This window comes from Heloderma suspectum, chromosome 7 (genome assembly GCF_057233095.1).
Source record: "Heloderma suspectum isolate Gila_16-S chromosome 7, 16-S_ref, whole genome shotgun sequence".
In the NCBI taxonomy this organism is placed as follows: Eukaryota; Metazoa; Chordata; class Lepidosauria; order Squamata; family Helodermatidae; genus Heloderma; species Heloderma suspectum.
In genome coordinates, this window is record NC_139464.1 from 17,542,869 (window position 1) to 17,570,438 (window position 27,570).

General features: G+C 46.6%; 2 protein-coding genes and 1 long non-coding RNA gene across 11 annotated transcripts in view; 1 reads left to right on the forward strand and 2 right to left on the reverse strand.

The window, feature by feature from the left end:
- Positions 1-21,357, reverse strand: part of LOC146339367 (solute carrier organic anion transporter family member 1B3-like) — an 84,500-nt gene extending 63,143 nt beyond the window's left edge. For 5 of the 8 annotated variants that reach the window (XM_084809185.1, XM_084809181.1, XM_084809178.1 and 2 more), the window contains exon 1: positions 5,301-5,356. The gene's annotated coding sequence lies outside the window, so the exon portion shown is untranslated. Of the gene's footprint in view, positions 1-5,300; positions 5,357-21,194 lie in introns of those variants that run through there. The other 3 variants (XM_084809186.1, XM_084809183.1, XM_084809179.1) reach the window with 2 other exon arrangements.
- Positions 4,340-17,539, forward strand: LOC146339368 (uncharacterized). The gene is made up of 3 exons (XR_014784233.1): positions 4,340-4,396; positions 4,534-4,591; positions 16,575-17,539. It is a non-coding gene; the product is annotated as an uncharacterized LOC146339368 (long non-coding RNA).
- A 2,657-nt stretch (positions 21,358-24,014) lies between the features above and the next one.
- Positions 24,015-27,570, reverse strand: part of SLCO1C1 (solute carrier organic anion transporter family member 1C1) — a 36,237-nt gene continuing 32,681 nt past the window's right edge. For both annotated transcript variants that reach the window (XM_084809176.1, XM_084809177.1), the window contains one exon: positions 24,015-26,655. In XM_084809176.1, the coding sequence (XP_084665302.1) occupies positions 26,433-26,655 (223 nt within the window). In that variant the 3' untranslated portion in view covers positions 24,015-26,432. The remainder of the gene's footprint in view (positions 26,656-27,570) is intronic.

The window sequence follows — 27,570 nt, forward strand, 5'->3', positions numbered from 1 at the left end:
GCGAAAGAAAGCTTCGGGTCACAGGGAAAATGCCTATTTATTATCGTAAAAATGGTAAAGCCATTCGTGTTCCTCTTCTATTTCCAATTACAGATTTCTTTTCATGATTATTTTTGAAATATCCTCCGTTCGGCGGACACAAAAAAAAGGGTCCACGTGAGCTCCGGTCCGGGTCGACTGGGCCGCCCTGTTCCGAGGAGGATTCCGTGGACTGGATTTGACAGAATTCAATCCCATATAAAATTCATGCAGAATTCTCTGACATCCCTACCCGGAAGTGAAGTGGCTCCTATACGAGATACCTCAGTCCGCCTCAGTGATTCGGAGCTCTTATGATGCATTCTGAGCAGCCCAGACAGCCTGGCACCAAATGTATCAATTGAGAAAGATCGGGGAAGGGGAGAAAAGGAGGAGGAGGAAGATGCAGTGCGCTTTGGCAAATGGCAACTCTAGTTGCCAAATTAGGGCTGAACATAATCCAGCAGTCTCCAATCAGTGACAGTGGTGGATGAAGGGAGAGAATACTGGAGTGGAGAGATCAGCCTGCTTGCATGCCTTCATTTCATTGTGTGAGAGGGCACACACTGGTTAGGTGGTGGTTTTGTTGTTAGAGAGAGCCTAGAGAGAGATTCTGTGTGTGCAGCTTTGTGTGTCTTTAGTCCCAATCTGATTTAAATTATTCTCTTTCTTCCTTTTGTAGATTGTTTATTTAAAAAACCAAACCCTTAGTACTGACTTTGAGTTTCCTCCCTGTTCTTTGTTTCACCCAACCCCACCTTTCTGAAATAGGTTTTGACTTTTCATTCTTCTTGTTTGTTCATTAAAAACCAGAAAATTTTACTTTAGTTGCTTAGCTTCCACCCCCACCCCCCACCCCAGACACACCTTTTCAATCTGTACTGCTGCATTTGCTCATTGCGAGAGAGATCATTATGGTGGTGTTAGAGGTAGAGGGCTCTGTCTGAAGTTATTTGGCTAGAGGGGTGTGTGTGTGTGTGTGTGTGTGTGTGTGAACTGAAGTATTCTGTTCCTTTAAACACCAGACATTTAGTACTTACTTTGAATTTCCTCTCTGAGTCTCCCCCCGCCCACCCTTCACTAATAGGTTTTACCTTTCATTCTTGTTTGTTCATTTTAAAAACCAGAAAATTTTGTTTTAGTGGCTTAGCTCCCCCTTTCAATTCTCATTCAACCATTAGTTTGTCCTTACTTTGATTGTGTGTGTGTGTGTGTATAATAGCTGTAAAATAGACTCATAGAATGGTAGGGTTGGAAGGGGCCTACAAAACCATCGAGTCCTACCCCCTGCTCAATCCAAGTCAGAGCACCCCTGACAGATGGCTATCCAGCCTCATCTTGAATGTCTCCAGTGTGGGAGAGCCCACCACCTCCCTAGGGAATTGGTTCCATTGTCATATTGCTCTAACAGTCAGGAAGTTTTTCCTGAGGTTCAGCAGGAATCTGGCTTCCTGTAACTTGGGCCCATTCTTCTGTGTCCTGCATTCTGGAATGATCGAGAAGAGATCCTGGCCTTTCTCTCCGTGACAGCCTTTCAAGTATCTGAAGAGCGCTAGCCTATCTCCCCTCAGTCTTCTCTTCTCAAGGCCAGGTCTTTCAGTCTCTCTTCATAGGGCTTTGTTTCCAGTCCCCTGATCATCCAGTCCCCTGACCAGTCCCCTGATTCCTTGTTCTTGACTCCCCTCCACCCCCTTCTCAAGTCCTGTATTCCTTCCCATTTTTGATCTCTTCTCCATAAAAAAAATAAAAACCCTTTTTCTCTTCTGTTAGGATTATAGTTAGTCCCCCCCCCCGCCCCTGCTTGTAGTTTAGTGTTTGCTTTTCTTTTGCTCGTGTGTGTGTGTGTGCATGCTCATGCTGCGTGGACAAGCAAACAGTGTGTGGCAAAGCAGTACACAGTCCACATTTCCAAAAACAGTGGGCAAAGCACTGAATGCATCAACTGCTATTTAAATAATATAATACTAAGCTGTGTGGCAAAGCAAGCAAGCCCAATAGGAGGCATCTTCGGGGTGTTGTTGGCAGGGATAGAGGTGGGCAAGGTGCCACTGGGAGTAGCAGCAGTGGTAGGCAAGCTGGCTCTCCCCCCGTCCGGATAGTGTGCCCTGGTGTAGCAGGGCAGCAGAGTGCGGAGGCCAGTCTCAGTGCCCGGAAGTCACTGCCTGAGGAGGCTGATGCAGCCAGCAGCAGTAGCACTGCTGCCAAAGGAGCGCCATCTCCTTCTGTGGTGGAAGAGGGGAGCCCACTGAGGGACCTTACGACAGAGGCGTCTGATGTCCTCAGTGTGGTGGGGGGTCAAGAGGAGGAGATCCTCCAGGGTGTGGGGGAGGACGAGCAGCAGGCAGAGGCTCCAGCACCCGACCCCTCTCCACTGTTCCCCCTGCTCATGTGGTGACCCCCGAGACTCAAGGCAGGCAGTCTCTGTCTCCACAGAAACGTCAGGGCAGCGTCATGTGGAACCACTTTGTGGTGGGAGTGGATCCCAGCACTGCCATGTGCCGCCACTGCAAGGCATCTCTGAGCAGGGGGAAACAGCCGGGGCACCACAGCACCAGCAGCCTGCTCCTGCACTTGAGGAGGCAGCACCAATCGGCCTTGCTCGGAGAAGAGGCCCCCACGTCCCAGCAGGCCGGCAGCAGGGGCAAGCAGAAGGCTGGCAGTGCCAGAACGCCTGCAAGCTCTCCGTCTCTCACCCCCAAGAGGCTTAGGCAGGCCACCATGGAGGAGATGGGGTGGGGGAAGCATGGATGGAGGTTTCTAGCACCCTACTAGATCACCAACTGGATAATGATGTGCAGCCTCAGCTTCTTCAGTTCAGTTGCTTCATTTCTTTAATTAAAAACTGTTTGAAATTTGGCAGGTGTGGTATGGCTAAAAGAATAAAAATAAAATATAAAATAAATATAAAATATTCATTTTCTGTGTGCTAAAAAACAAAACAAAAACACATCACTAAAAAAAAAAAACTACTCTGCCAGCGTGCCTACCAGGTAATGTGTGCATTCCAAATTCAGCCAAAGAGAGCCTGAGGTCATTGACTGTGATTCTGAATAGGGAGTACTAGGGGAAAGGGGTTGTTTGCACTACAAAGAAACCTACAGGAGAAATTAGGGACAGTGCCCTCCTCCATTTCAACACACCTGTCTTCTTTGAGTATTATCCCTTTTTAGTTTGGTTTGAGTTTCTGAAAACAGCACATTTCACCTGTGCCTAGCACAAAAACTACTGGGCCAAACTATCTGAAATTTGGCAGATGGAATCCCCTCCAGGGGTGTTGAGAGTTCCCCAAATGCCATGCACTTCTGTGCAAGCAGTGAACAGTTATAGCTCTTTGCTTTGAGAGTTTTTGTGGAAAAAATCAAATTCCACCTGCACCTAGCACAAAAACTACTGGGCCAAATTGTATGAAATTATGGACACCCCTCCATAGTGGCTGAGAGTTCCCCAGATTTCATGTATTTATCTTGAAAACTGAAAATGTTATGGCCATTTGTGTTTTCCCATGCAAGTCAATGGGAAAATGCCAAAAACGAGTGATTCCGATATCCAAATCTCACTTCAGATTCAGATCTGAGTCAAAATGGATGGGATCCGAATTGGCATCCGAAGTGAAGCAGGGGGTCCATTCACAGCCCTACTTAAGGTAATCTCCTGGAGCCCTGCTTCATGTCTCCCCACCTCCCCACACACAGCTTCTGAAGTACAATGTGTGGGCATGAGGACAGGGCCTTTTCTCTGGTGGCACCAAGACAGTGGACAAGCTCTCCTAGTTGCCTTTTGACAAGCAGCCAAGATGGTTCTTTTTCATCAGGCTCTTTAAGATATCATTTCATCTATGAACCTGATCTCTGATTTGTACTGGGTTTCTGCACCGATCTTGTCCTTTTCATTGTACTTTTTATATATTGGTTTGGTATGGTTTTAGTTATTGTTTGAAATGTTTGTACCTTGTTAGCCTTGAGTATTTTTTAAAAGGCATCACAGACATCCTGAAATCAATCTCTTCTATTTCTGATATTCAGGCACGAGGGTCATTGCTTATGCAGCCAAATGGCATCAACCGTGCACCAAAGGAAGATATCAGTATGCTCAGGAGAATCCTGAAGTTTGCAAAAGTACAAACTAACTTTGGGGTTAGGGAAACCTAAGTGTCGGGGAGGGAAACCCAGAACAGCCCAAGGAAGCCTGAGCATGCAAAGTGGCCACAGAAAGTTGATGCTTTTACAGAGGACAGTCCTCTGTTTGAAGGGCTGCCCAGTCAAAGGCCAATTTAAAGATAAACAAACATACGGACAATTGCCCATCAACAGCTCACACCTACATGGCAGACAGAACAAGCAGGCACAGAGCTCACCTGGTCACAGTCTTCCACATTATGGTGAGATGTCCTGTATTTCTATTTAATTTATAATAGATGTCCCTAAAGTTGCATCTATACATATATCTTAGCATATGCATGTTTGTGTCCTTTTTTTGTCCTCCTTTTTGGTGACACCTTTCCTCTTTTTTTGGCAGTTCATAAGAGGCCACCCTAATATTGGCTGATGGTTGGAGGGAGAAAAAGGAAAAACAGGTGGGTCAGGGGAATGGAATACCTTGAAAGAGGGTATACCTGACTGACTGGAACAGTGAGTGGGAGCACTCCAGGTGTGCCAGTCACCCCGTTTCTGTGTGCAAACCAGCCATGAGAGATTAACCAGCACAGAGGACAGACAGAGCTACAGAGCCAGTGTGGTGTAGTGGCAAGAGTGTTGGACTGGGAGCTGGGAGATCCGGGTTCTAGTCCCCACTTGGCCACGGAAGCTCACTGGGTGACTTTGGGCCAGTCACAGACTCTCAGCCCAACACACCTCACTGGGTTCTTGTTAAGAGGATAAAATGGAGGAGGAGGAGGAGGAGGGCTATGTATGCTGCCTTGGGTTCCTTAAGGAGGAAAAAGGGTGGGATATAAATGTAATAAATACATACATACATACATACAGAGGCTGGCTGAAAAGTTGGCAACCCAAGCTACTTTTTGGTAGAGGCAGGTCACACACATACTGCCAAGAATTCTCCAGTAGGAGGTCAGCACATGATTGCACATCCAGCGATAAACATGCAGACATGAACTAGCCCATTGTTCTGTCTTTCTTCCCTTGAACCCACAAAGCAATGCTACAAACCTGTCATCTTAAACCACATGTGCCATTAAGTATCTTTTAGCACCAATTCCCTGGCAATATGTCCAGTGATAATCAATGCGCTCCATTATGCTCAATAGGGAGAAAAAGTTAGCCTACCTGGGTTGCGGGTCCAGCTCTACACAGCTATGGCATCATTTGATACAATGTAGTGTGCAGCATTTTCTCCTAAAACAAGGTGGACTGAGGTCCATATCAGAAATCATTAACTTTTCCAACTCCCTAAGCAAATGGGAGGGGAAAACATCCTATTTAGGTCTTCTTGTGTAATCCCCTGCCTGTCTTTCCCCCACTCATGCCTGGACAGGAAATCAACACATTTCTCTACGGTATAAAAACGATCTAGGTAGAAAATGTTCTGGACATAATCATGCCATGTTTGTGACCTTGCTTTGAAAACACCCCGTAATTTGTTTGGAGACAGAAAACATTCTTTGTTTCCAGTGGTTTGTTCTTCATTTGATCCAAGATCATAAAAAGATGTATCCACCCAATCCCTGAAAAAATAAAGGGGTGGGGGGAGGGAGCAGAATGTCTCTTGTGTATCTAGAAGATTCAAACCTCTTACTCCAGAGACGTCCCCTTATTGACTTCAGAGAAAGACAGTTGACTTACAAGAATGGCAAAGGCGGTATTTTCAGCTTTAAAAAACCCTTTGCAGCTCAGTGTTCTAAAATGTAAACTGTTTCATTTAGAGTATTTTACTGATTTCAGTGCTAGGATTTACTTAGCTTTGTCTGGGAATGTGGCAGGGAAGGGAGAAATGGTGTTTCTAGAAACAGGGGAGAGAATGAAATAATTAGCGGGGAAAGGAACAATTTTGCTCCAAATGTACTTATTTCTCAGGGACAGTCCCAAATTCCTGACAGTCTTGGTAAATTATGCTCCCTGTTTGTTGTTCTGAGTTAAGGATCAACAGGTCAGTTCCAGTCCATGCCAGCGTTGGCACTTGGCCGTTCTATTTCCAGTACATGCCAGTTTTCATGTGCTCAATCATAAATCTGGCCAGAGAACATTAGTTACTGGACAGATCAGAAGTGTCACAAAATATAATATAATAAAATAAATCCATTCCATCTCATTAGTTTTAAAACACAAAATATTGCATTCGAATTGTTTGCATTTCCCCCCAAAACATGCACATTTTGTATGCAGTTTCCATAAAATACATGTTTTGTATCCATGTCCCTTGTAAAGTATAGATTTTCAGCTGAGAAAATTTGGACAAGTGTACAATCTGAAATATAACTGCATTCTCATCTGCATATTATTCCAGGAAAATCAAAGTAGGTCAGTTAGTTTAAAACTGCAGAAAGAAGAAAAACCCATATTTGCTCATTTTGGTATTCTTCCTATGTCATTCCATCCCCCTGACCCCACCATAAATTAAGAATACAATCCTATGCATGGCTGGCTGGGAAATGCTGGTAGCTGTAGGACATTTTTCTGTCTAAACATGTATATGTATATATATGTATATGTTTAGACACCCTAAGAGAGCAATCCTTTGGCCCACTAGACACTGTCTAGCAGACCATAGGATATGCTCTATTCCGGGAACCAACTTCAGAGGAGACCCTGCACTCCAAGGTCAGTTCCTGGAAAGCTGACCTCCCCCCTCATCTGCGCTGCCTCAGAGGCAGCGTGGAGAAGCCCCATCCTCCACTCTCAGAAGACGAGAGCAGAACGACTGAAAAGGGGTGGGGCTGGGGGCGTTCCGGGGCAGGGAGAGAGGAGCTGTGCGTATGACACATCCAATGTGTTGTACAGCAGCTTCCTCTCCTGGCCGGCCGCCCCGCTTCTAGACAGCCGAAAACAGCTGACTAATGAAAAAGAGCAAGGCAGGAGAGGTGTGGAGGGAACAATCCCCCCGTTCCTCTCCTGCCTTGCTTTGGGTAGGCAGTCGCTTCTGAGGTCAGGGGCGGCCACCTATCTACTTAGGATTGCGCCCTAAATCTCTGAAGGTTGTGCATGTGTATGCATTTTGTCTCTGGTGCATTTTCATGTGAATGGATGCACATGAAGACTGTGGCATCATGTACTGCCCAGGTAGCCATTTCATATGTGCTGCAGCCAATGAGGTACATTTTGAAGTGTTGAGCACATCTTATAGGACCCATACAAATTTCCAGTATGTCTTCAACCAAAAGAACAAAGACACTGTTTGCTTTTAGATCAGCTATTGATTTTTGGGTATTGCCAAAGACATGAATACAGCGGACAGCTGGCAGCAATCAGCCTTGGAGCTGGGTACTGGGGGAGGGGGCATTCATCACTGATGTAAACATAAGAATGGCAATGTATCTCTATTTTTAACTGCAAAGCATTTGAGGGTAGGGTAAAGGCCAGGAAAATATTTAGGCATTACTGTTGTTTTTCTTATATCAGTGGCCTCTCAAACATTAGCGGACCAACCTCTGGGATCAATGAGCTGTTTGTTTTTAGGAGCCCTGCAGGGGTTGGGGAAGTTATGAGGGCAGGAGAGCTTGGGATAGGGCAGTGAAAGTCCACCCTTCTCAGGTGCAAGCTGGATGCTTTATTTCCCAAACGTCACAAAATAAATTTCATAATAGTTCTGCAGCCATGGTTTACAGTGGTCTTCCAACTATTTGCTTCTGGGAAACCTCTCTCATGTTGACAGGTATCCATCCAATCACTGGAGAAATAGATAAGCAGAGAAGCACAATGTCCCACTTGCATTCACATAATCCAGTGGTGTAGAGAAGCCAGGGCTCACAGGAGCACAGCCCTGGCACTTGGTCATTTGCGGGGATGCTGTTGTCATCTGCCTCCCCTCTCAGACTCCCCTGTTCCCTCTGAGCTTAGCTGTAATCCTCACAGTAGCTGGGAGGGCGGCGGGGGACATTTTCCAAGCAACTATGTATTGTTCTTTGTTGTAATGTAAAGTACTTTGGGATGGCATGGTCTTGAATGGGCAATTGAGAGCCATTAGGTTTACAGAAGACCTGTTCCTGGTGGAGATGGAAACTGCTAGAACTGGTTTGTTGATATGGATCAACAATTTCTGGATTCTGCTTTGAGGCATGGCTATAGGGTCTGTCGTGATGAGCACCTGCTCTTCAAAACTGGCCACTACACCATTGACAGAATCCAAACCAGCTACTCCAGAGTGCTCATGGATGGACTTTACAGAAAGACCTACATGTCACCCATGGAATTCCACCACACCGTAGAAGACTTTGGCAGCATGTATGACACAAACTCTGCTCATCAGACCTGGCCTGCTGAGCTTCACAATGCCCCATCTTCATCTGGTATCCCTAGGTAGCTGCTGGGGTCCTGGCAGGGGCCACTACTGATGTCTGCCCTGGTTTCCCCTTTTCAAAAATCCTGGCCAGGTGTTCCCAGCTGCCATTTTGATTTCCCACAATGCCCCAGAGCTACACCACCTAGCCTGACTGTGGTTGGAGCACTGATGCTGCCAGGGGAGCTCATCAGGATCCATGGACAGAGGAGGGAGCCCACCAGAAGGCACTTTGCCCAGGTCCCCTCACACCTGGAGCTCGCCCTGACTGCCCCACATCAACCCAGAGTGCAACATAGAATGTGGATAAATCACTCCTCAGGTTGCACATTGAAAGGGAAGGTCAGGAATGGAGGGCATGCTGTCTTTGAGGTCTCTCATGTTTCCCTGGAAAACAGTTGGCAAACCACTGGATTAAGATATGTCTGTTCTCTAGCTAGGAAAACAATTGAACCATGACAGCCAAAAGGAACTGTGCTGGTCCTGAAGAAGAATTCAGGAGAATCTGAAAGCTTGCTCATCCCATGGTGGCATTTCTGTAAGAAGTATTACCCTAACCCTACTGTGGCCACTGAAAGAGGCAGGGTGGGCAGGGAATAGCATTTGAGGAGCATCTCCCCATGTCTGGAGCTTCTAGATCTGTGTACAGCTGCAGTGCTAGCTTCAGGTTTTTGAGGGTCCTTGGGTAAGAAACCCTCAATGAACCCCCTCTGTCGGTGAGTCGACCTTTTCACCACCATCATCCCCAGCTGCTCTTGCTCCTCCTCCTCTTTCTCATCATTGCCACCACTTGCTCGTTTGACAGGCAGAGAGCCAAAGAGCAAGTGAGCAGTGGCATCCACTGCTCCTTCTTCTCACCACCACCATTGTTTGGGCCAGAGCAAGAGGCAGGCGAACAAGCAGTTTGGACTGGGAAAAAGTAGGAGCAACTCCAGGGGGCTCTTGTCAGTGGGCCCCTGCCGGGGTGTGGGCCCTTGGCAGGTACCTGGCCATGCCAACCCTTGATACTGGCCCTGTGCAGCTGCTCTGTGTGCTGAACTGCACGTGGCAGCCTTCCCTGTGTGAAGAACTTTCCGGACTGTCACCAGCTTGCTCCTGACACCCCAATTAAGAGCCTGCATCTCAAATGTCTATTGAACTAGTGCTTGAGATGGTGTTGTTCAGGCTGACCTCATCCTTGGAACTGCAGACCAGCCCTCTCTCGGAAGCACCTCGGTGTTCCATTGGTGGTTCTTCTGATCATTTATATTATTGTTGCATTTGTTTAACCACTAAACTTTGAGGGCTGGCGTTCATTCAACTCACATCCTGGGGTCTATTTACTTATTTGTTTCTCTATCAAGTACTTCCTGTTGCTCTTCGCATTGTGGGGTGGGGAGGAAAGAAAACCTCTAGGTGCATAGAAATGTACTGTACTGAGGCCAACACCTTTTGGATTAGGGTCTTTTCCAGGGGCACTCTGTATTTATTCCTTTATTTTATTTAAAATTATTTTTAGGGTGCTTTTAAGGGTAGACCCCTCTCAAGGCAGCGTACAAGATAAAAACGCATAAAGATGCCAAAAACAAATAGAAAAGCTGTGTGTGTGTGTGTGTAATATATAAATACACACACTCATTGAAATCCTATAAAAACAGTATAAAAACCTTGTAAGCACAAGCAAATTTAATCTTTACCCCAGTGACTCCACTGCAAACTAGTTATTGCAGGCAGCAGTCTGAGATGATCTGGGGACCAGAGAAAAGAGCCAAGAAGTGGGCCAGGGGCTCGGAGTTGAGGGATGAAACCAGGCCCGGCGTCAATACATGGCATGGCCAGGCAAACGCTAGGGCCCCAAGGCCTACCACCTCTAACACCTGCCTCGACCTGGCTGGGCCCCTTTAAATCTTTTTCAGAAGAGCATCAGAAGAGCCCTGCTGGATCAGACCAAGGGTCCATCTAGTCCAACATTCTGTTCACACAGTGGCCAACCAGCTGTTGACCGGGAACCCACAAGCAGGGCATGAGCGCAACTTTCCAGTGTTGGTTAGATGGCTGGATGGCTTCTGCAGAGAACCACCATTTGAATCCCCCACACAATGCCCATTGGACCCGCCTGTGACACAGCGCGATGCTAAATAAAATCTAATTGTGGGGGAGTTCAAATAGCGACTTAGCTACAGGCAGCTGCAGCAGCTGTCTGGCATTTGTCTCGGTGCAGCCCAGGGTGGTCATGTGCTCTCTTTTACAGAGGACCATCCTGTATTTGAAGTTGTCCTCTACTTGAAGGGCTGCCCAGTAGAATACAGTTTAAAGATAAAGAACCATAAGAACTGTTGCTCCTCAACATCACAGGGCACAGAGGTCACAGAATCATAGAACCGTAGAATAGTAGGGTTGGAAGGGGCCTATAAGACCGTCAAGTCCAGCCCCCTGCTCAATGCAGGAATCCAAGTCAGAGCATCAGATGGCTGTCCAGATTCATCCTGAATGCCTCCCATGTGGGAGAGCCCACCACCTCCCTAGGTAATTGGTTCCATTGTCGTATTGCTCTGACAGTCAGGAAGTTTTTCCTGATTTTCAGCCAGAATCTGGCTTCCTGGAACTTGAGCCTGTTATTCCGTGTCCTGCACTCTGGGATGATGGAGAAGAGATGCTGGCCTTCCTGTCTGTGACAACCTTTCAGGTACTTAAGGTGCGCTATCATACCCCCCCCCCCTCAGTCTTCTCTTCTCAAGGTTAAACATGCCCAGTTCTTTCAGTCTCTCCTCATAGGGCAGTATGCTGAGATGTACTGCATTTCTATTTAAATTATAGTAATAATTTCCCAAGTTGCATCTATCTCTATAAATCAGCATATGCACAGTGTATGCAAATCAGCGCCCTCTTCTGTCCTCACGTTTGGCAATGCATTTCCTCTCTTTGGTGATCCATCAGTGGCCACCTTACCACTGCAATTCATTGCTGCCCCACCCGTCGCTACCAGTCTTGCCTGCAGGGCTCCCTGGGAAGGCTTTGGCACCCCAGACCACCAATGGGGAGAGAAAGGAAGAGCTTGCGAGCCAGCGTGCGTCAAGCGAGGGGAAGGGGAAGAGAGGGAGAAAGCCCAGCAAGGGAGAAAGAGAATGAAAGAGACAGGCAGACGGAGGGGGGGGGTCCAGTAAGGGGCAGGAGCAAGGGAGGTAAAAGAAAAAGAGGGCACCCAACAACGGCGGGAGTGGGGCAGTTTTTATGTTTATTTTAGTTTTATTTATTATTACTTTTACATCCCACCTTTTCTCTTCTTGCACGGGACCAAGACAACTTACATGATCCTCCAACCCTCCATTTTATCCTCACAACAACCTTGTGAGGTAGGTTAGGCTGAGAGTCAGTGATTGGCCCAAAGTCACCCAGTGAGCTTCATGGCCAAGTGGGGACTTGAACCTGGATCTCCCAGGACCCAGTCCAGCATTCTAACCACTATGCCACACTGGCTGTCAGTTAGGTAGTTTTTCACTCCGGACTTTGTAGTCTAATGGGGGGGGGGCTTTTTAGACGGTAATATGTTTTGCTTCCCTTATGTCAGAATGTGGTACCGCAGTTCTGCAGCATTTGGAGGCCCTTTTGCTCATTCTTCAGAATGAGGCCCTGGACATCTGCTGTAAAGTCCTGCCCTTCAGGCTGGGGGAGCACAACATTGAGGAGGGGCAACAGAGAGGGTTGCCACAAACATGGAGCCAGCCCTGGGGAAAAGCCAGAAACAGCAGCGGCTGTTGGCTCTGTTGTCCGTGGGGCTGTAAATCCACTCTGGGTTTCAGTCAGAACCACAGGGTTCAGCACCTTGGATAGCTCTTTTAGAATTCTGACTGGTTCTGACAGAAACCCGGAGCGGATTTCTAGCCCCACTAACATTGGAGCCGCCAGCCTCCACTGGCCAGAAATCAGGACTGAAGAGCATGTCAAGACTGAAGTACACAAACTAGGATGCAGAGTCAAAGAATAAGGCAAAAGGCAGGATGAAAAATCAACCAAAGAATACCGGCGGCACACGACTGTAGCACTCAAGCAAGGCTCGAACAGGAAATCCTCTTATGCCCCTTCCTGTCCAGGAAAGTCCGATGGGTATTATTTATATATTATATTTATTATTAAATTTATTAATCGCCCATCTGGCTGGTCACCCAGCCACTCTGGGCGATGTACAACATACAATAAAAACAGTTTAAAACAATAAAATTCTACAATAAAAACATTTTCTAAAATACCCTAACCCACCCCAAATGCCTGCCTGAACAACAACGTTTTTAATGCACGACGGAAGCTCATTAAAGAGGGGGCATGATGGAGTTCCCTAGGGAGGGAGTTCCACAGAGTGGGGGCCACCACAGAAAAGGCCCTCTCCCTCGTCCCCACCCATCTAGCTGTCCTGGCTGATGGGACAGAGAGAAGGCCATCCGAGGCTGATCTTGTTAAGCGGCCTGTCTGGTGCTGCTGGAGGCGCTCCTTAAGATAGGCTGGGCCGGAACCATATAGGGTTTTAAAGGTCAAAACTAACACCTTGAATTTGGCCCGGAAAACAACTGGTAACCAGTGCAACTCCTTCAGCACTGGAGTGATGTGATCTCGCCGGCAGCTGCCTTTAATCAGGCGAGCCGCCGCGTTCTGTACCAGCTGCAGTTTCCGAACCGTCTTTAAGGGTAACCCCACGTAGAGCGCATTACAGTAGTCTAAACGAGAGGAGACCAGGGCATGTACTACCGATGGGAGCAGATGGTCAGGAAGGAAGGGGCGCAGCCGCCGTATCAGATGGAGTTGATACAGCGCTGTCCGGCTCACAGCTGACACCTGAGCCTCCATGGACAGCTGGGAGTCCAAAATGACCCCCAGGCTGCGGACCTGGTCTTTCAAGGGTAGCTGTACCCCATTCAACACCAGGTCAACATCCCCCAGCCTCCTCTTGTCTCCCACCAAAAGTACCTCGGTCTTGTCAGGGTTCAGCTTCAGACCGAGGTACTTTTGGTGGGAGACACCATCTGAAAGATTGCTCCCAGGCATTGATCACCTTTGCTGAACAAGGAAGTTAGTTTTTTAGCTTGCAAAAAATATATATAACATATATTACATGTTATATAACTTGTTTGCTTGTTTGTTTCATTTATATCCTGCCTTTTTTCCTCTTGCAAGGAACCCAACGTGGCTTAAATTATCCTCGTCCTCTCCATTTTATCCTCACAACAACAACCCTGTGAGGTAGGTTAGAGGTGAGAGTCTGTGATTGGCCCAAAGTCACCCAGTGAGCTTCCATGGCTGAGTGAGGACTAGAACCTGGTTCTCCCAGCTTTCAGTCCAGCACTCTCACCACTACACCATGCTGGCTCTCAATATATAATATATAATCTATCTAAAATATAATTTATAAAATCTAACATATAAATTATATGATCTTACAGCAAATGCTTGCTTCATTGGCAGGAATCCCCACTGAGTTCAGTGAGACTCACTTATGAGTAAACATGCATAGCGCTGTGGCGTTTGTGTACTGCGATAGCGGAATGGTCATATTCTGGCTAGTCAATCAATCGCTGTTAGGGCATCCATCACTATTACAATTAGAGCTGTGCAGAAATGGCCTCTCAAAGCTCTCCAGCCTATTTGTGGGCAGAGCAATTGGGGGGACAATTTCACTGAGGCCCTATCTGCATGGCACCACTTTGACCCCCCATCCTGTCTCAACTGTGCAGCAATGCGGCTTCGAAAAAGCATCCCCTCAGATACACTCACGGTGTACCGCGCGCTTCCCTAACAGACTCGCTGTGCCCTTTTTTTTTGCCATTATACTGAAATGCACAGCTGCGCAGTCCCGTAAGTGTGGGGGTGCAACACTTCAGTGGCTATTTTGTATTTGAGGGGCTCTGCTGTGTCTTTCTGTCCCTTTTTAGGTAAAAAGTGGGTGTTCTGTGTGCCTTCATTTCTGCACCATCAGTTTGTCAGTTCTCCAGCCTAAGACTCTTGCAATGGTTCGCGCCCACAAGTGTGAGGCTACATGCCTAGCCATTGCTCCTCAATGGTGGCTGGAGCGATGTTTGTCCTTCCCCCAAGACACACACACACACACACACACGGCCCTTGGGTACTGAGTCCAAAAGCAACCATTACAAAGATACGAAGCTGCAAAAATGTGCAAAACTGTGATTAAATAGATGAAAATGCCACTCTGTGCCTCTGTAACTGTGCAGCTGCAAAGGGATGGGGGGAGTAAAGGGGCATCATGGAGTAACATAGGCACTACAGATGCCTACAACACACCCACTGCAAAATGCGAAGTCGGTTTGGGGAAGGAACAGATGGCTCACAAGCGCAGGGAAACCCATAGCAAATGAAAAACATCGCAGCAAAACGCCTCCTTGGAACTCCGCATTTTCCGGGCAAAAACCATGGATGGCGGCAAAGTGGTGACGATGTCATCTATCACAAGGGACCTTGACTCGCACCTGCCCTGGAGTAAAAACCAGGTGTAGATGGGTCCTGAATTTCTCCTTGGGGAGGAGAAATTCCCCAATAGTTTCTCACAGATAGGGCTCACTATCAGCAGGGGTTGTAGCACACAGCTTCTTTCTTTATTCCTAAGGGTTTTTGGTTTATTGCACTGCTTCTGTAGGTGGCAACAACATCAACTGTGTTGAGGCTTCCGCTTTTTTTGCGGTGGAATTTTGAATGTCTTTTGGTGGTATTTTGGAGCTTACCTAATCACTGCAAAGCGGCCAACGGTGCTGTGTGTGTTTTCTATTACCCATCTTCAGACTGCTCTGCAGCCTCCCAGTCCGCCTGCACTTTCTGAACTGAAACCCTCCCCCCGCCCCATGGGAGGAATTGCCTCATGGTGTCTTCCTCACGATGGCTTTAACTGAAGTACGGGAAACTGAGGGAGCTACAGGCTGCCACAGAGATTACTGTATGATGGCAGACAGGCCACTCATGCACACTCCCCAGCCACCTCATAAGTAAGGTAAGCACAAGAACCCCAAACCCAATTCATGAGAATTTCTCTGAAATTTAGTCGAAAAAAATATGAGAGAAATTTTCAGCACTGCGCGCATTACAATCCTCCAACCAGGAGGTGGTACCACAACCCTATAGATTGCTGTCACCAGCAGTTCTTAATAAATAATTTTGCAGACTTGCAAGCTTGGCACATTAGCTACCGCTGTCTCTAGCCAAGCAGCAAGAGACCACTGCACTGAGCAACTTGGCTACATTTTAAAGGCCATTTTAATCCTTCTAGAACTAATCCCTAAACAAAGGAAAAGCAAGCAGCCTGCAAATGTTAACTCACGCATGGAAAACTGAAGCAAAGTAGGAAGAGCAGGAAAAGTTTAACAATGGTGAGGCTTCCAGAGACATGAAACATTCCAAATATAACATGAAAAATAACACTGTATCATTCCCTCTATTCCAGCGTCCAAGCTGTGCGTGACAATGTTGCTTAGGTAGCCAAAAAGGTATTACCCCCACACAAAAGAGAAGGTCCACTTGTCTATGTCCTATTTTCATACTGCATGTAGAAATTGAAAGCCAGGCAAGACAAAAGTGGATCTAGTCTGTACCAGCGATGCTGCCTGGCCTTGCAAATGCCCTCCACTCCCCAGTGGATGCCTCAGAATCACTTGCTGAGTGCTGATATGATTGAGCTTAGTATATGCAGCCAAATTCCGCCTTGGAGGTGGTTTTCAGCAGCTCCACCCAGGATAGGATGTCTGCCACCTCTGCCCTCCTGAATTTTTTTATACGATCACCCCAGCTGCTGGAAGGTCATGCAGAGAGACAGTGGGATTCTGGAGTGGCAGGACTCCAGTGTGTTCCCATCTTTGCATATATGTGTGTGTACCAGCATCTCTTTAAAAAAACTAAGATCATGGCATCTGGCCCCATCACTTCCTGGCATATAGAAGGGGAAGAAATGGAAGCTATGACAGATTTTATTTTCTTGGGCTCCAAGATCACCACAGACGGTGACTGTAGCCATGAAATTAAAAGACGCTTGCTCCTTGGGAGGAAAGCTATGGCAAACGTAGACAGCATAGTAAGAAGCAGAGACATCACCTTGCCGACAAACGTCCATCTAATCAAAGCTATGGTTTTCCCAGTAGTAATGTATGGCTGTGAGAGCTGAAGGCTGAGCGCCGAAGAATTGATGCCTTCGAACTGTGGTGCTGGAGAAGACTCTTACGAGTCCCCTGGACTGCAGGGAGGTCAAATCAGTCCATCCTAAAGGAAATCAACCTTGAGTGCTCATTGGAAGGACAGATACTGAAGCTGAAGCTCAAATATTTTGGCCACCTAATGCAAAGAGAAAACTCTCCGGAAAAGACCCTGATGCTGGGAAAGACTGAAGGCAAAAGGAGAAGGGGACGGCAGAGGATGAGACAGCTAGATAGCATCACCGATGCAATGAATATGAACTTGAGCATGCTCCGGGAGAGAGCGCAGGACAGGAAGGCCTGGCGTGCTATGGTCCATGGGGTCACAAAGAGTCGGTCACGACTGAACGACTGACCAACAACCAGCATCTCTGGCACGTGACAGGGGAGCAGTGTTCTTCCTTCCAAGAAATTGTTTCTGAACTTTGATAATATCACTAAGAAGTAGAAGTCTTACTAGGCATAGAATTTGCCCATATTTTCATAAAGACAGAAAGAACTGTGTGTCCAGAGAAACCCTAATTATAATTAGGAAGGAAACCGCAGAACTGCATTTGTTCCTATGACCCTCAAATAGGGATGCTTTGAGGAATTTGATCTTCACAAATTCCAATATGAACTGACCTGATCTACACCATACAGACCAGTGTGCTGGTCAGAAATCCATCAGATTTCACACTTCTCCACATGTTGCAACAAAATTCATGACTCAGAAAGTATTAAAATATATTTTAAAATGCATATTTTGATAGAAAACCCATTTTAGAAAAAACTGTTTAAATGCGAATTTCTTTAAATATGGATTTTGTGCATTAAAAAAAATCACAGCTGAATGTGGAAGCAGAATGGAATGAACCTAGTGGTGAACCATGCAAAAGTGACATAGACTGAAAATACAGTGGTCTGTCCAATTTGACCCTTGATCTCATTCTCCCTGACCCCTTTGTCTCATTGTTTTGGTATTTTGGCATGGCCCCTTTTGTCTTTGGCCTCCCACAATTCCTTTAAAATAATTAAAATAACAAGAGAGCAATCCTATGGGGATCACCAGTCTCCTCTGATCCAGGGGGCGACCACCTATCCACTGCAGTACATCTCCTCCTCGCTCCCACCACCCTGCTTTCATGGCTAGACAGCTGATTTCGGCTATCTAGCCGCAGGACCTCAGAGCACGGGGTGGGGAGGCCGGATGACACATAGGAAGTGTCATACCGGCACTTCTGACCTAGCCGCCACAGCCCACCCCCAGGAACGCCCCATTTCCCCTGCTCCGCACTGCTCTTCTGAGCACAGAGTGTGGGGCCAATCCCAGGAACCGATCAATTCTGTGTCCATCTAGCCACTGACTAGCGGCCGTAGGATTGCGCCCTCAGATGCTCATGGTTGGACTATGGTCACAACAAACCTATTGGTGTTGCCTCACTTATTCAGCAGATGTTGTTTAGACCAACCCTAATTCGCCAGGTTCACTGTCCAAATTCCATGAATCACAAATCAGCATCATCTCCAGTGTTCCACAGATGAAAACAGGGACCTGCTTGTCACTGTTCTCATCCAGTAATCACTGCCTGAGCAGTGCCTCCTGGTCCGCTTTGTAGAAGGTTCTACCCTGTCTGTTGTATGCTATCAGCATTTGTTCTCCAATTGCCTGCCCTCCATTGCTTTGGAAGTCAAGACGGTGGTTGCAGCTTCGGTTAAGGATCTATTAGGGCGCAATCCTATGCCCCCTAGACAGCGCCTGTGGGATATAGGATAATTCAGTTTCTGGGATCGAACGTCAGAACCAGGGATCCCCACCCCTCCCCCACCCCCCGTTAGCTGGCATGGTTCTCTCCTCACAGCTATGTCTCTGCGCTTCGAAATGGAGTGCAGAGATGGCAAAAAGGGGACAGTCCCAGGGGCAGGGAGAGGAGGAGACCACGGAAGCTGCATTATGCAGCTTCCTACATGCCTCCTGGCCAACTTCCCTCCCGCTCCCTGAAGCCATGCTGAGATGTCTAGAGAAAATGCAGGGCGGCCAGAACATGGAGGTGAGGATCCCACGTGCCTCCTGGCCAACTTCCCTCCCGCTCCCTGAAGCCATGCTGAGATGTCTAGAGAAAATGCAGGGCGGCCAGAACATGGAGGTGAGGATCCCACGTGCCTCCTGGCCAACTTCCCTCCCGCTCCCTGAAGCCATGCTGAGATGTCTAGAGAAAATGCAGGGCGGCCAGAACATGGAGGTGAGGATCCCACGTGCCTCCTGGCCAACTTCCCTCCCGCTCCCTGAAGCCATGCTGAGATGTCTAGAGAAAATGCAGGGCGGCCAGAACATGGAGGTGAGGATCCCACGTGCCTCCTGGCCAACTTCCCTCCCGCTCCCTGAAGCCATGCTGAGATGTCTAGAGAAAATGCAGGGCGGCCAGAACATGGAGGTGAGGATCCCACGTGCCTCCTGGCCAACTTCCCTCCCGCTCCCTGAAGCCATGCTGAGATGTCTAGAGAAAATGCAGGGCGGCCAGAACATGGAGGTGAGGATCCCACGTGCCTCCTGGCCAACTTCCCTCCCGCTCCCTGAAGCCATGCTGAGATGTCTAGAGAAAATGCAGGGCGGCCAGAACATGGAGGTGAGGATCCCACGTGCCTCCTGGCCAACTTCCCTCCCGCTCCCTGAAGCCATGCTGAGATGTCTAGGGAAAATGCAGGGCGGCCAGAACATGGAGGTGAGGATCCCATCCATGCTCCAGCCACCCTGCACTGGATACTCGGCAGCCTCCAACTTCGGACTGCTGCTGCTGATTATTATAGGATTGTGCCTTTAGAAACATAAATGTTGGACAGGATGATATCACAGTTCAAAATATGCAGCGGAAGCTGCAGTGCATAAAATGGCAAGCAGTGCACTGCATGATGCCTTACTGTTCCTGTGTATGCATTTATAAGAATGTGCACCAAAGGCAAGATACAATCTCTCTCTCTCTCTCTCTCAGTCTCTCTCTCTCTCTCAGTCTCTCTCTCTCTCTCTCTGTCTCTCTCTCTCTCTCTCTCTCTCTCTCAGTCTCTCTCTCTCTCTCAGTCTCTCTCTCTCTCTCTCGGTCTCTCTCTCTCTCTCTCTCAGTCTCTCTCTCTCTCTCTCTCTCTCTCTCAGTCTCTCTCTCTCTCTCTCAGTCTCAGTCTCTCTCTCTCTCTCTCAGTCTCAGTCTCTCTCTCTCTCTCTCAGTCTCTCTCTCTCTCTCTCAGTCTCAGTCTCTCTCTCTCTCTCTCTCTCAGTCTCTCTCTCTCTCTCTCTCTGAGTCTCTCTCTCTCTCTCAGTCTCTCTCTCTCTCTCTCAGTCTCTCTCTCTCTCTCTCTCAGTCTCTCTCTCTCTCTCTCTCAGTCTCTCTCTCTCTCTCTCAGTCTCTCTCTCTCTCTCAGTCTCTCTCTCTCTCTCTCAGTCTCTCTCTCTCTCTCTCTCTCTCTCAGTCTCAGTCTCTCTCTCTCTCTCTCAGTCTCTCTCTCTCTCTCTCTCTCTCTCTCTCAGTCTCAGTCTCTCTCTCTCTCTCTCAGTCTCTCTCTCTCTCTCTCTCTCTCTCTCAGTCTCTCTCTCTCTCTCTCTCTCTCTCAGTCTCTCTCTCTATCTCTCTGTCTCTCTCTCTCACACACACATACACGGGTAGCCAGATTTCAAAATGCTAATGCATGTGCATATATGCTATTTTAGGGGGGGCAGGAAGTTGTCATTTAAATAGAAATACAAGGTGGATATGACTTTGACCAGGTAACCCTGCTCATTCTGATATCCAGGTGTCAACTGCTGATGAGCAGTTTCAAGGGCAACGCCTGCCCTCCCTTCATAGGGGTCCTTTATCATTGAAACCAGTCTTGGACTGGACAGCTCTTCAGAGGGTCGTCCTCTGGCAACCCTTTAAACAGTGGAATGTGTTCAGTAAAATACAGCAGAGGCTGGTGGCTCTGATTTCGGTGGGGCTGTGAATCCATTTTCCATTTCAGTCAGAACTATCCAGAACTCTGAAGGCCCTATTTGGGGGGGGGGGTATGGTTCAGCACCTTGCATAGCTCCTTTAGAGTTCTGGCTGATTCTGATTGAAACCCAGAATAGATGCACAGCTCCACCAAAATCAGAGCCATCAGCCTCCACTGGTAAAATAGGACACACGTGGTTGTATCCAATATTAGTTGTACTTAGAGTAGACCAACTGAAATGAATGGGACTTAAGACTAACATTAGATACAACCTAATGTCACCCTAACAAACACAAAATTGAGAGACCTGAAGAATGACAACTGTAGCAATTCCCTCTATCACATTTAACAAAGCATCTGAAAGAGGGGAGGGAAATAGAGACAAAATAAGAACAGCAATTTAACAGGAACAGTGACTGGGAAATTGCGACTGTCCCTGATTAAAAGGTACAGTTGTAGCATATGAACCAAAGCCATGAAATGAAACTGGCATTACGCTAGGGCAAATAAAAAGTGCTACCAAACAGCCCCCAAACATCTCCCATAGCAACACTTCTGTTCAGCGGAAGGAGAAGATGCCAAATGGGGCAAAGTCTGAGCCGAGAGAGACCTCAAAATCGACATTACCTGTTACGTCTTTCTGTGGTGGCGGCGTGTGGTGGTGTGTGTACAAGAGCCAGCCGTGTGTACATACAGAGGCCTTCAAAGAAGTACACTGCACTTGTTTTTCCAGCAGCCCACAAATCTGAAGCCGTTTCATTGCATCTGGATTATCTGAACATTTCTAAACAGAAGCTGGGAAGGCAGCCAGATTCCTGCAGCCTGGAAATAGGTGCAAGTCGACATCTGGCATCCCTCCAGCGGGAAAAGAGCCAAGGTCTGCTGCCCCCTTGACTGAGGCTGGGGACAGGCCAAGATTAGACTTGTATGAGATTGGGGCCCGCAGCCTAGGATCGTGTCGTGCCAGAATTGGCAAGTGTGTAGGATTACCAGGATTTTCTCCCTTCAGCTTTCTAGTGGGTTATTTGTCATCTTGGATTGATAACTCTGTCGCAGGAATCATGTTCATGATAAACTAGATGAGATGTCAGACATCTCTGATCGGATCTATCTCTTTACATTTTGTAAGAAGCCGCTGTGGGTTGGGGATTTGGATCTTGCCCACAACACTGGGGGAGGGAGAGTTTAATCCATAGGATATTTCTCTAATGGGGCAAACAGCATCAGGGGAGGGGGTATTTCATTGGGAAAGGGATGAATCACCATTTTCCTAGTGCCACACTCCCAATCTGAATTGAGCTGTCTCCAGGGCGGCTCTTTTTCTAAAGCAGAGGGGGCCTTTATATAATGCCAAATACAGAGGAAATGCATCACCAAAATTAGGGGGAAAGATGACACCAATCTGCATAGCATTTGCATATGCTAATTCAGACACATAGAGGCAAATTTAGAAATAATAACTATAATTTAAATGGAAGAAATGCCATAATTGAAGGTACTTTTGTCCTCAGGGTGGCTAGGAATTGACCTTTCATCTCTAAAGAATGATGTTCTGCATCAAAAGGACTGCAACAAAAATGGGAGCGATAGTTACAATTAAACTGTGGTGGGAAATGATTTCTGTTATTATGGTCCTTCATCCTGTAAATGACTTGCACAGGCCAGCCCTTCAAATAAAGGACACCTTCAAATAGAAGACTGTCCTCTGAAAGTAGAACATCTGGGGTAGTATCCAATAGGGGCCATGCACATACGTCCAGCTCACCAGGACCCGGTCTGTGCATACACAGCCCCACCAGCCCAGGTCTGCGTGCAACCACGATATTCCACTTCTGGGGGCAAGCCCCAGTACACATGAAACTGCAGATTTCCGGAAGGGGCAGGTCACGCCTCTTCCAGAAAAGCACATTTTTTTGCACGTGTTGCGACCTGCCCCTTCTGGAAATGCACATTTCCACATGTGTTTGGGCTTGGCCCCAGAACTGCGATATCGTGGCTGCACGTGGTAGGAGCTGTGCACACAGACCTGGTCAGCAGGGCTGGCTGTGTGCACACGGCCCCTATTAGATACTAGCCCTGGCCACCCTACTATACAGTAGGGTGGCCATCTGTCCCACTTGACAGTCTGTTATTGAAGAGTTGTCAGTCTTCTCTTTCAAAGGATTTGGACCCGGAAGTTCTTGCTGCAAGTTTGGCATTCTATCCACTTGACGTCAGCAGTGATTACAATGACCAGCAATAGCTCTTCTACCCATCTTGACGTAACAAATGAATATTTTGCCATCAAAATGAGCTTTCCACATGCATTTGTTCATGAATTATCGCATAACCCCATTCGTACATCAGCTATCTTGGAAAATAACACCTATGTCTACCAAAGTGAAATGTGTTTCTAAATGGGCCTGAAACTTCTCTGTACATCTATTTTTGTACAGTGGCTGTATAGAAGATCACAGGCTTTTTTCTTCTTCTTTTTTGCATGGTGAAGAGTTGTCATGATGAGACGGTATTTTGTAGAAATTATCTTCCCACACTTAGGAGAGATGAACTACAAAATAGAAATGGATGTCTCTTTATATATTAATGCAAAACATGCACACACTCCAAAACCCTTTGAAGCAGTGCTCTTTGAATATATTTTGATTTTTTTCCAAAGGGATTTTTGAAAATCACATTTCTTATTACATCATCATATCTATGCAATGTATACAAAAAGAAAAGAAAAAGACATGGAATGAGGTGGCCAGGTTTGTATTCAGTGATATGTCTAAACTGCGGCAATTTATTTATTTGTTTATTTATTGGATTTATTAGCCGCCCATCCAGAGTAGGTCATTTTTTAAAAATTAAAAGCAGCATTCCTAACTTTAGAATGCAAAGAATCATGTGAGCAAGGGAGCCATGCAAAAAATCCAAGCCCCCTTTCCTGGGATGATTTGATCCCGGCGAAAGGAAAGACTTTTGGCTGCTTTCAGGGGGCAGGAAAACATTCTGAGAATTTCAAGGGGTAGATTTGGTTTACCTTACTTCCATTTTATAGATCAGATGTCTGAGAGCTTTTTTCTTTCTTCTTTTTCATACTTTTTTTTGAAGCCATAAGGTTCTCCAGCAGTCTCCTGGTCACATTTCCAAGTCCACAATGCCCCCTGGGCATTAATGACACTGCATAGCAATGCCTAGTGAGATCTCAAATGCTAGAAAGAGAGCGAATCGGGGTGTTTTGTTCAAATGCCCTGTGCGGCTTCTTGGCCATCTCAGTGACTAAGGCAGTGATCTTATGCATGCTTATTTGGGAGCCAACTCCATTGAACTTTGAGATCAGCATCATAGGACTAGACTGCAAATTATGCAAAATAAAATGAGACTTTCAGACAGGATAACCAAATATACACAAGTTTGCCTTGCTGACTCAGGCTGCAGAATTCCGCTCTCCTTAGACTACAATCTGGGCTGTCTTGACACAGAATTTCATTGTTTATTTATGTATTTAGAGTAAAGCATATACACAATTCATGTTGTACATCAGCTTGTCAGGTAACAACAAAACACTCGCACACACCCTACACTCAGAGAGAACCCACACACACACAATTTCCAAAAACCCTCAAAAAAGAACCTCATATCAAGGGTGAAACAGCTGCCATTCAAAATTCCTTCAAAAGGTTCGCACAAGATCTCTTTCCAACAGCCCTATCATAGACATGTTCACATGGACGTTCTTCCTAATGTGTTCAGTGGGACCTACCTAATGGTAAGTATGCTTAGGGTTAAAGATTAAGTCTTTGGGCCTGTTCAGACATGCACAGGGGGAGGATGGTTAGGATAACTATGGAAGTGGGGGTTAGTGCACACAATGACCACGCCCATCTCATGACAAGGAATCATGCAGCGTTGCCTGGTTCCGCTAACCACCTCCCCTCCATAGTTATCTGGTGATCTTCCTGGTATCGTTACCAGGAATCCTGATATCCTCCACAGTGTGGATGGGCTCCCAGTGGCAGCTTTGGTGGCTGAAATGACCACATGACCATAGAGGAAGTCCACAGCAGGTAGAGTGTCGCCCACAGTGGCAGACACTCTAGCTGGTAGACTCTATCATCATGGCCTGGAAATCCTCCAGAGCCCATCTGAACCACTGGGAAGCCCACCAGATGACATGGTAAGCCAGCCTGGGCCCTTAACCCTTTTGCAGGGGGGTGGTTAGCAGGGGTGTCTTATTAACCAAGCGGGATGTGGTTTTCTCCCCACACATGACACGTGAAGCAACTATGGTTAATGGAAATTCCCTAACCATAATGGCTTTGCATTACGTGTGAACTATTTTTTGAAAAAAGAGGCTTGTCTTCCTAAGCATAGCCCATTCCAAATGAACACCTCCAAGAAACTTTCGATTTTAAAATTTAGAAGAAAGCAATTGCAACAATGTTATATGAATTTGACCTATATTGCCTAGAACGCTCAATGGGATGCGATAACATCTTCATCATTTTTAAAACAATTTATTAGGGTAAAAGGTAGAGGATAATTTGAAATGGCTATCAATGGCTATTCGTTACGATGGCTGTGTACTTAATAGGGATGGGCGAACGTGCGATGTTTGAGATCGCTCGGATTCTTGCCACTCACCTTGTGCCCGATTCCCATTTGCGTTTGTGATCACTGCTCACTCTACAAAAACGGGAAACTTGCACAAATCAAGCAGCGATTGACTGGGAGATTTGTGCAAATTTCCCAACTGTGGCAATAATGTAGGGTTGATTAAGTCCATGGATGAAATTTGCATAAATTAGGATATTTGTGCAAATCAAACTGGGAAATAGGAATGAGACAAACGTGTTCGAAAATTTGTGAATATTTTTTATAGTCATGTGCTTGCACTTGAGTTTGGAGCTTCAAACAGGGCATGCTTGCATGTTTTGCGAGCAAAAACAAAATTGTCATACATCCCTGTGTACTAATTCCAGGATCAGAGACAATCACCAGGAAACACTAACAGGACGGTCTTATTGCAGTCATGTCGTTCTAGTGTGCTTTCCACAGGTAGACTAGGTAGACCTTTGTTCTTCTGAATGTCTTGATATCAGCCCTGTCTGTGAACTCTTAACTGTTGAGGGATGGATGGATGGATAGGAGCTGCCGTTCCATATATACTCTTTCTGAAAGTAAATTAAGACACATGCCCCCTACTTTCTAGCTCCATATCTACTGGGGTAAGAAAGTGCAGATTTGAGGATAGCCAGCCCCTATGAGCAAGGACCACCATCGTTATTCCTTTCAGGACACCAAGCTAACAAAAAATTGATTGGACAGCTAAGTAATCAATCATTGGTTGAATTCAGCCAAATACTGGGGACTTTTAAGATGTCTGCATTACCCTTTAAATGAACTGTATTAAATGTAATATTGACCGTGCATTTTTGTCCTCAGAATGGCTAGAAATTGACCTTTCATCCTCGAAAGAATGATTTTCTACATCAAAAAGACAATGACAAGTGATTGTAACAATTAAACTGTCATGGCAAAAGGTTTCTGGACCTCAACAGCAAACCAGCCACAACTTCCATTCCAAATGACAGATTCCCCCAAGGAATGCTGGGTATCATTTACTGCACCAAAGAGAAACCTCAATTCATGTACACACCAACTGTGATGGTCATTACATGCAGAGAAGGGGGAGTTTTTCCCTGTAGATAGTCAAATGCAAAATTGCATTTTCAGGCTACTACAACATCTAGAAAGGTGTTTGGTATTTACACATTACAACCCCACCCCACTCACACTTAAGCAAAAGCATTAACTTATAATGGAACTTAGGTCAGAATTTCCTGCTGAGAACAAAATCTTCTTAGAATATGTCAAGATTTCCTAAAGTCGAGTTTCTTTCTCTGGCCAGTAGGTTGCTTGAATCAAATGGTCGCTATTAACAAAGTCACTTTTCCTGCTTGTAACCAAAGTTGTTTCTTTCTCTCCACTGGTTGTGATGGTTTCACTGTGTGGACTATACCTTTTCTTTAGAACAAGTAAGACAGCGATGCTCAGGAATGTGGACATGGTGCCCAAAACAACCGTCAAACCCAGATAGATATACCTGTGGGGAGGTGAGAAGGGTGTTGAATCCATTGCTTAGATCAATGAAGTTTGACTTACATATGTTTGAAACTCATTATTATCTGGTTCAGAATATGCATTTGCCTAGTTCTAATGCTCAGATTCAATATGAACTGAATACCATTTCTCTCATGACTAAACTACATGTTACATTAAGTATGTAGAATGCAGCTCTGTAGGTCATAGATCTCATAGAATCATAGGGTTGGAAGGGGCCTACAAGACCACTGAGTCCAACCCCTACTCAATGCAGGAAGCCTGATTCCCAGGCGGTCTCCCATCCAAGTATGAACCAGGACTGACCCTGCTTAGCTTCCGAGATCAGCCAAGATCAGGTGCATCCAGCCCTTTGCTCATTGGGTTTTCTTTTTCTTTTTACTTTTAAGTAAGCAATGTGGATTGGGACCACAACATCTGAAGAGGGGAGGTTTAATCATTCTTGGCCCCACCATGATCCTGAGAAAATTCACACGCGCGCACGCGCACACACACACACATCATTTAGCTTTAGGGGGGAAACAAATGGGAGTTTTTGTTCCCTAAAGTTAAGTGTCATCAGTGGGGGGTTATTTTTTTCAGGATAACAGCAGGAGAGGAAGGATTAAACCTCACCTCCTCATGTGCTGCAGTTTAACCTGCACTTATCCAGTGGACTGCTCCTTTTCAGCAGCAAGGCATACACACGCTCTTTGTGGTAGTGGCTTCTGCACTGGGGCCCAGAGCAGAGCTGGTGGCTAGATCATTGTATGTAAAGTGCGGGGAAGTCTAATGTTATTGACATTGGACTCATCGCAGTGTGCCCAGCACGAGAGGGGGCAGGGGCTTGGCAGGTGCCCAGAGAACGCGGGGGGGGGGGTTCCCCACCCCTAGTCCAAGGTCTCTCAAATCTTCATTA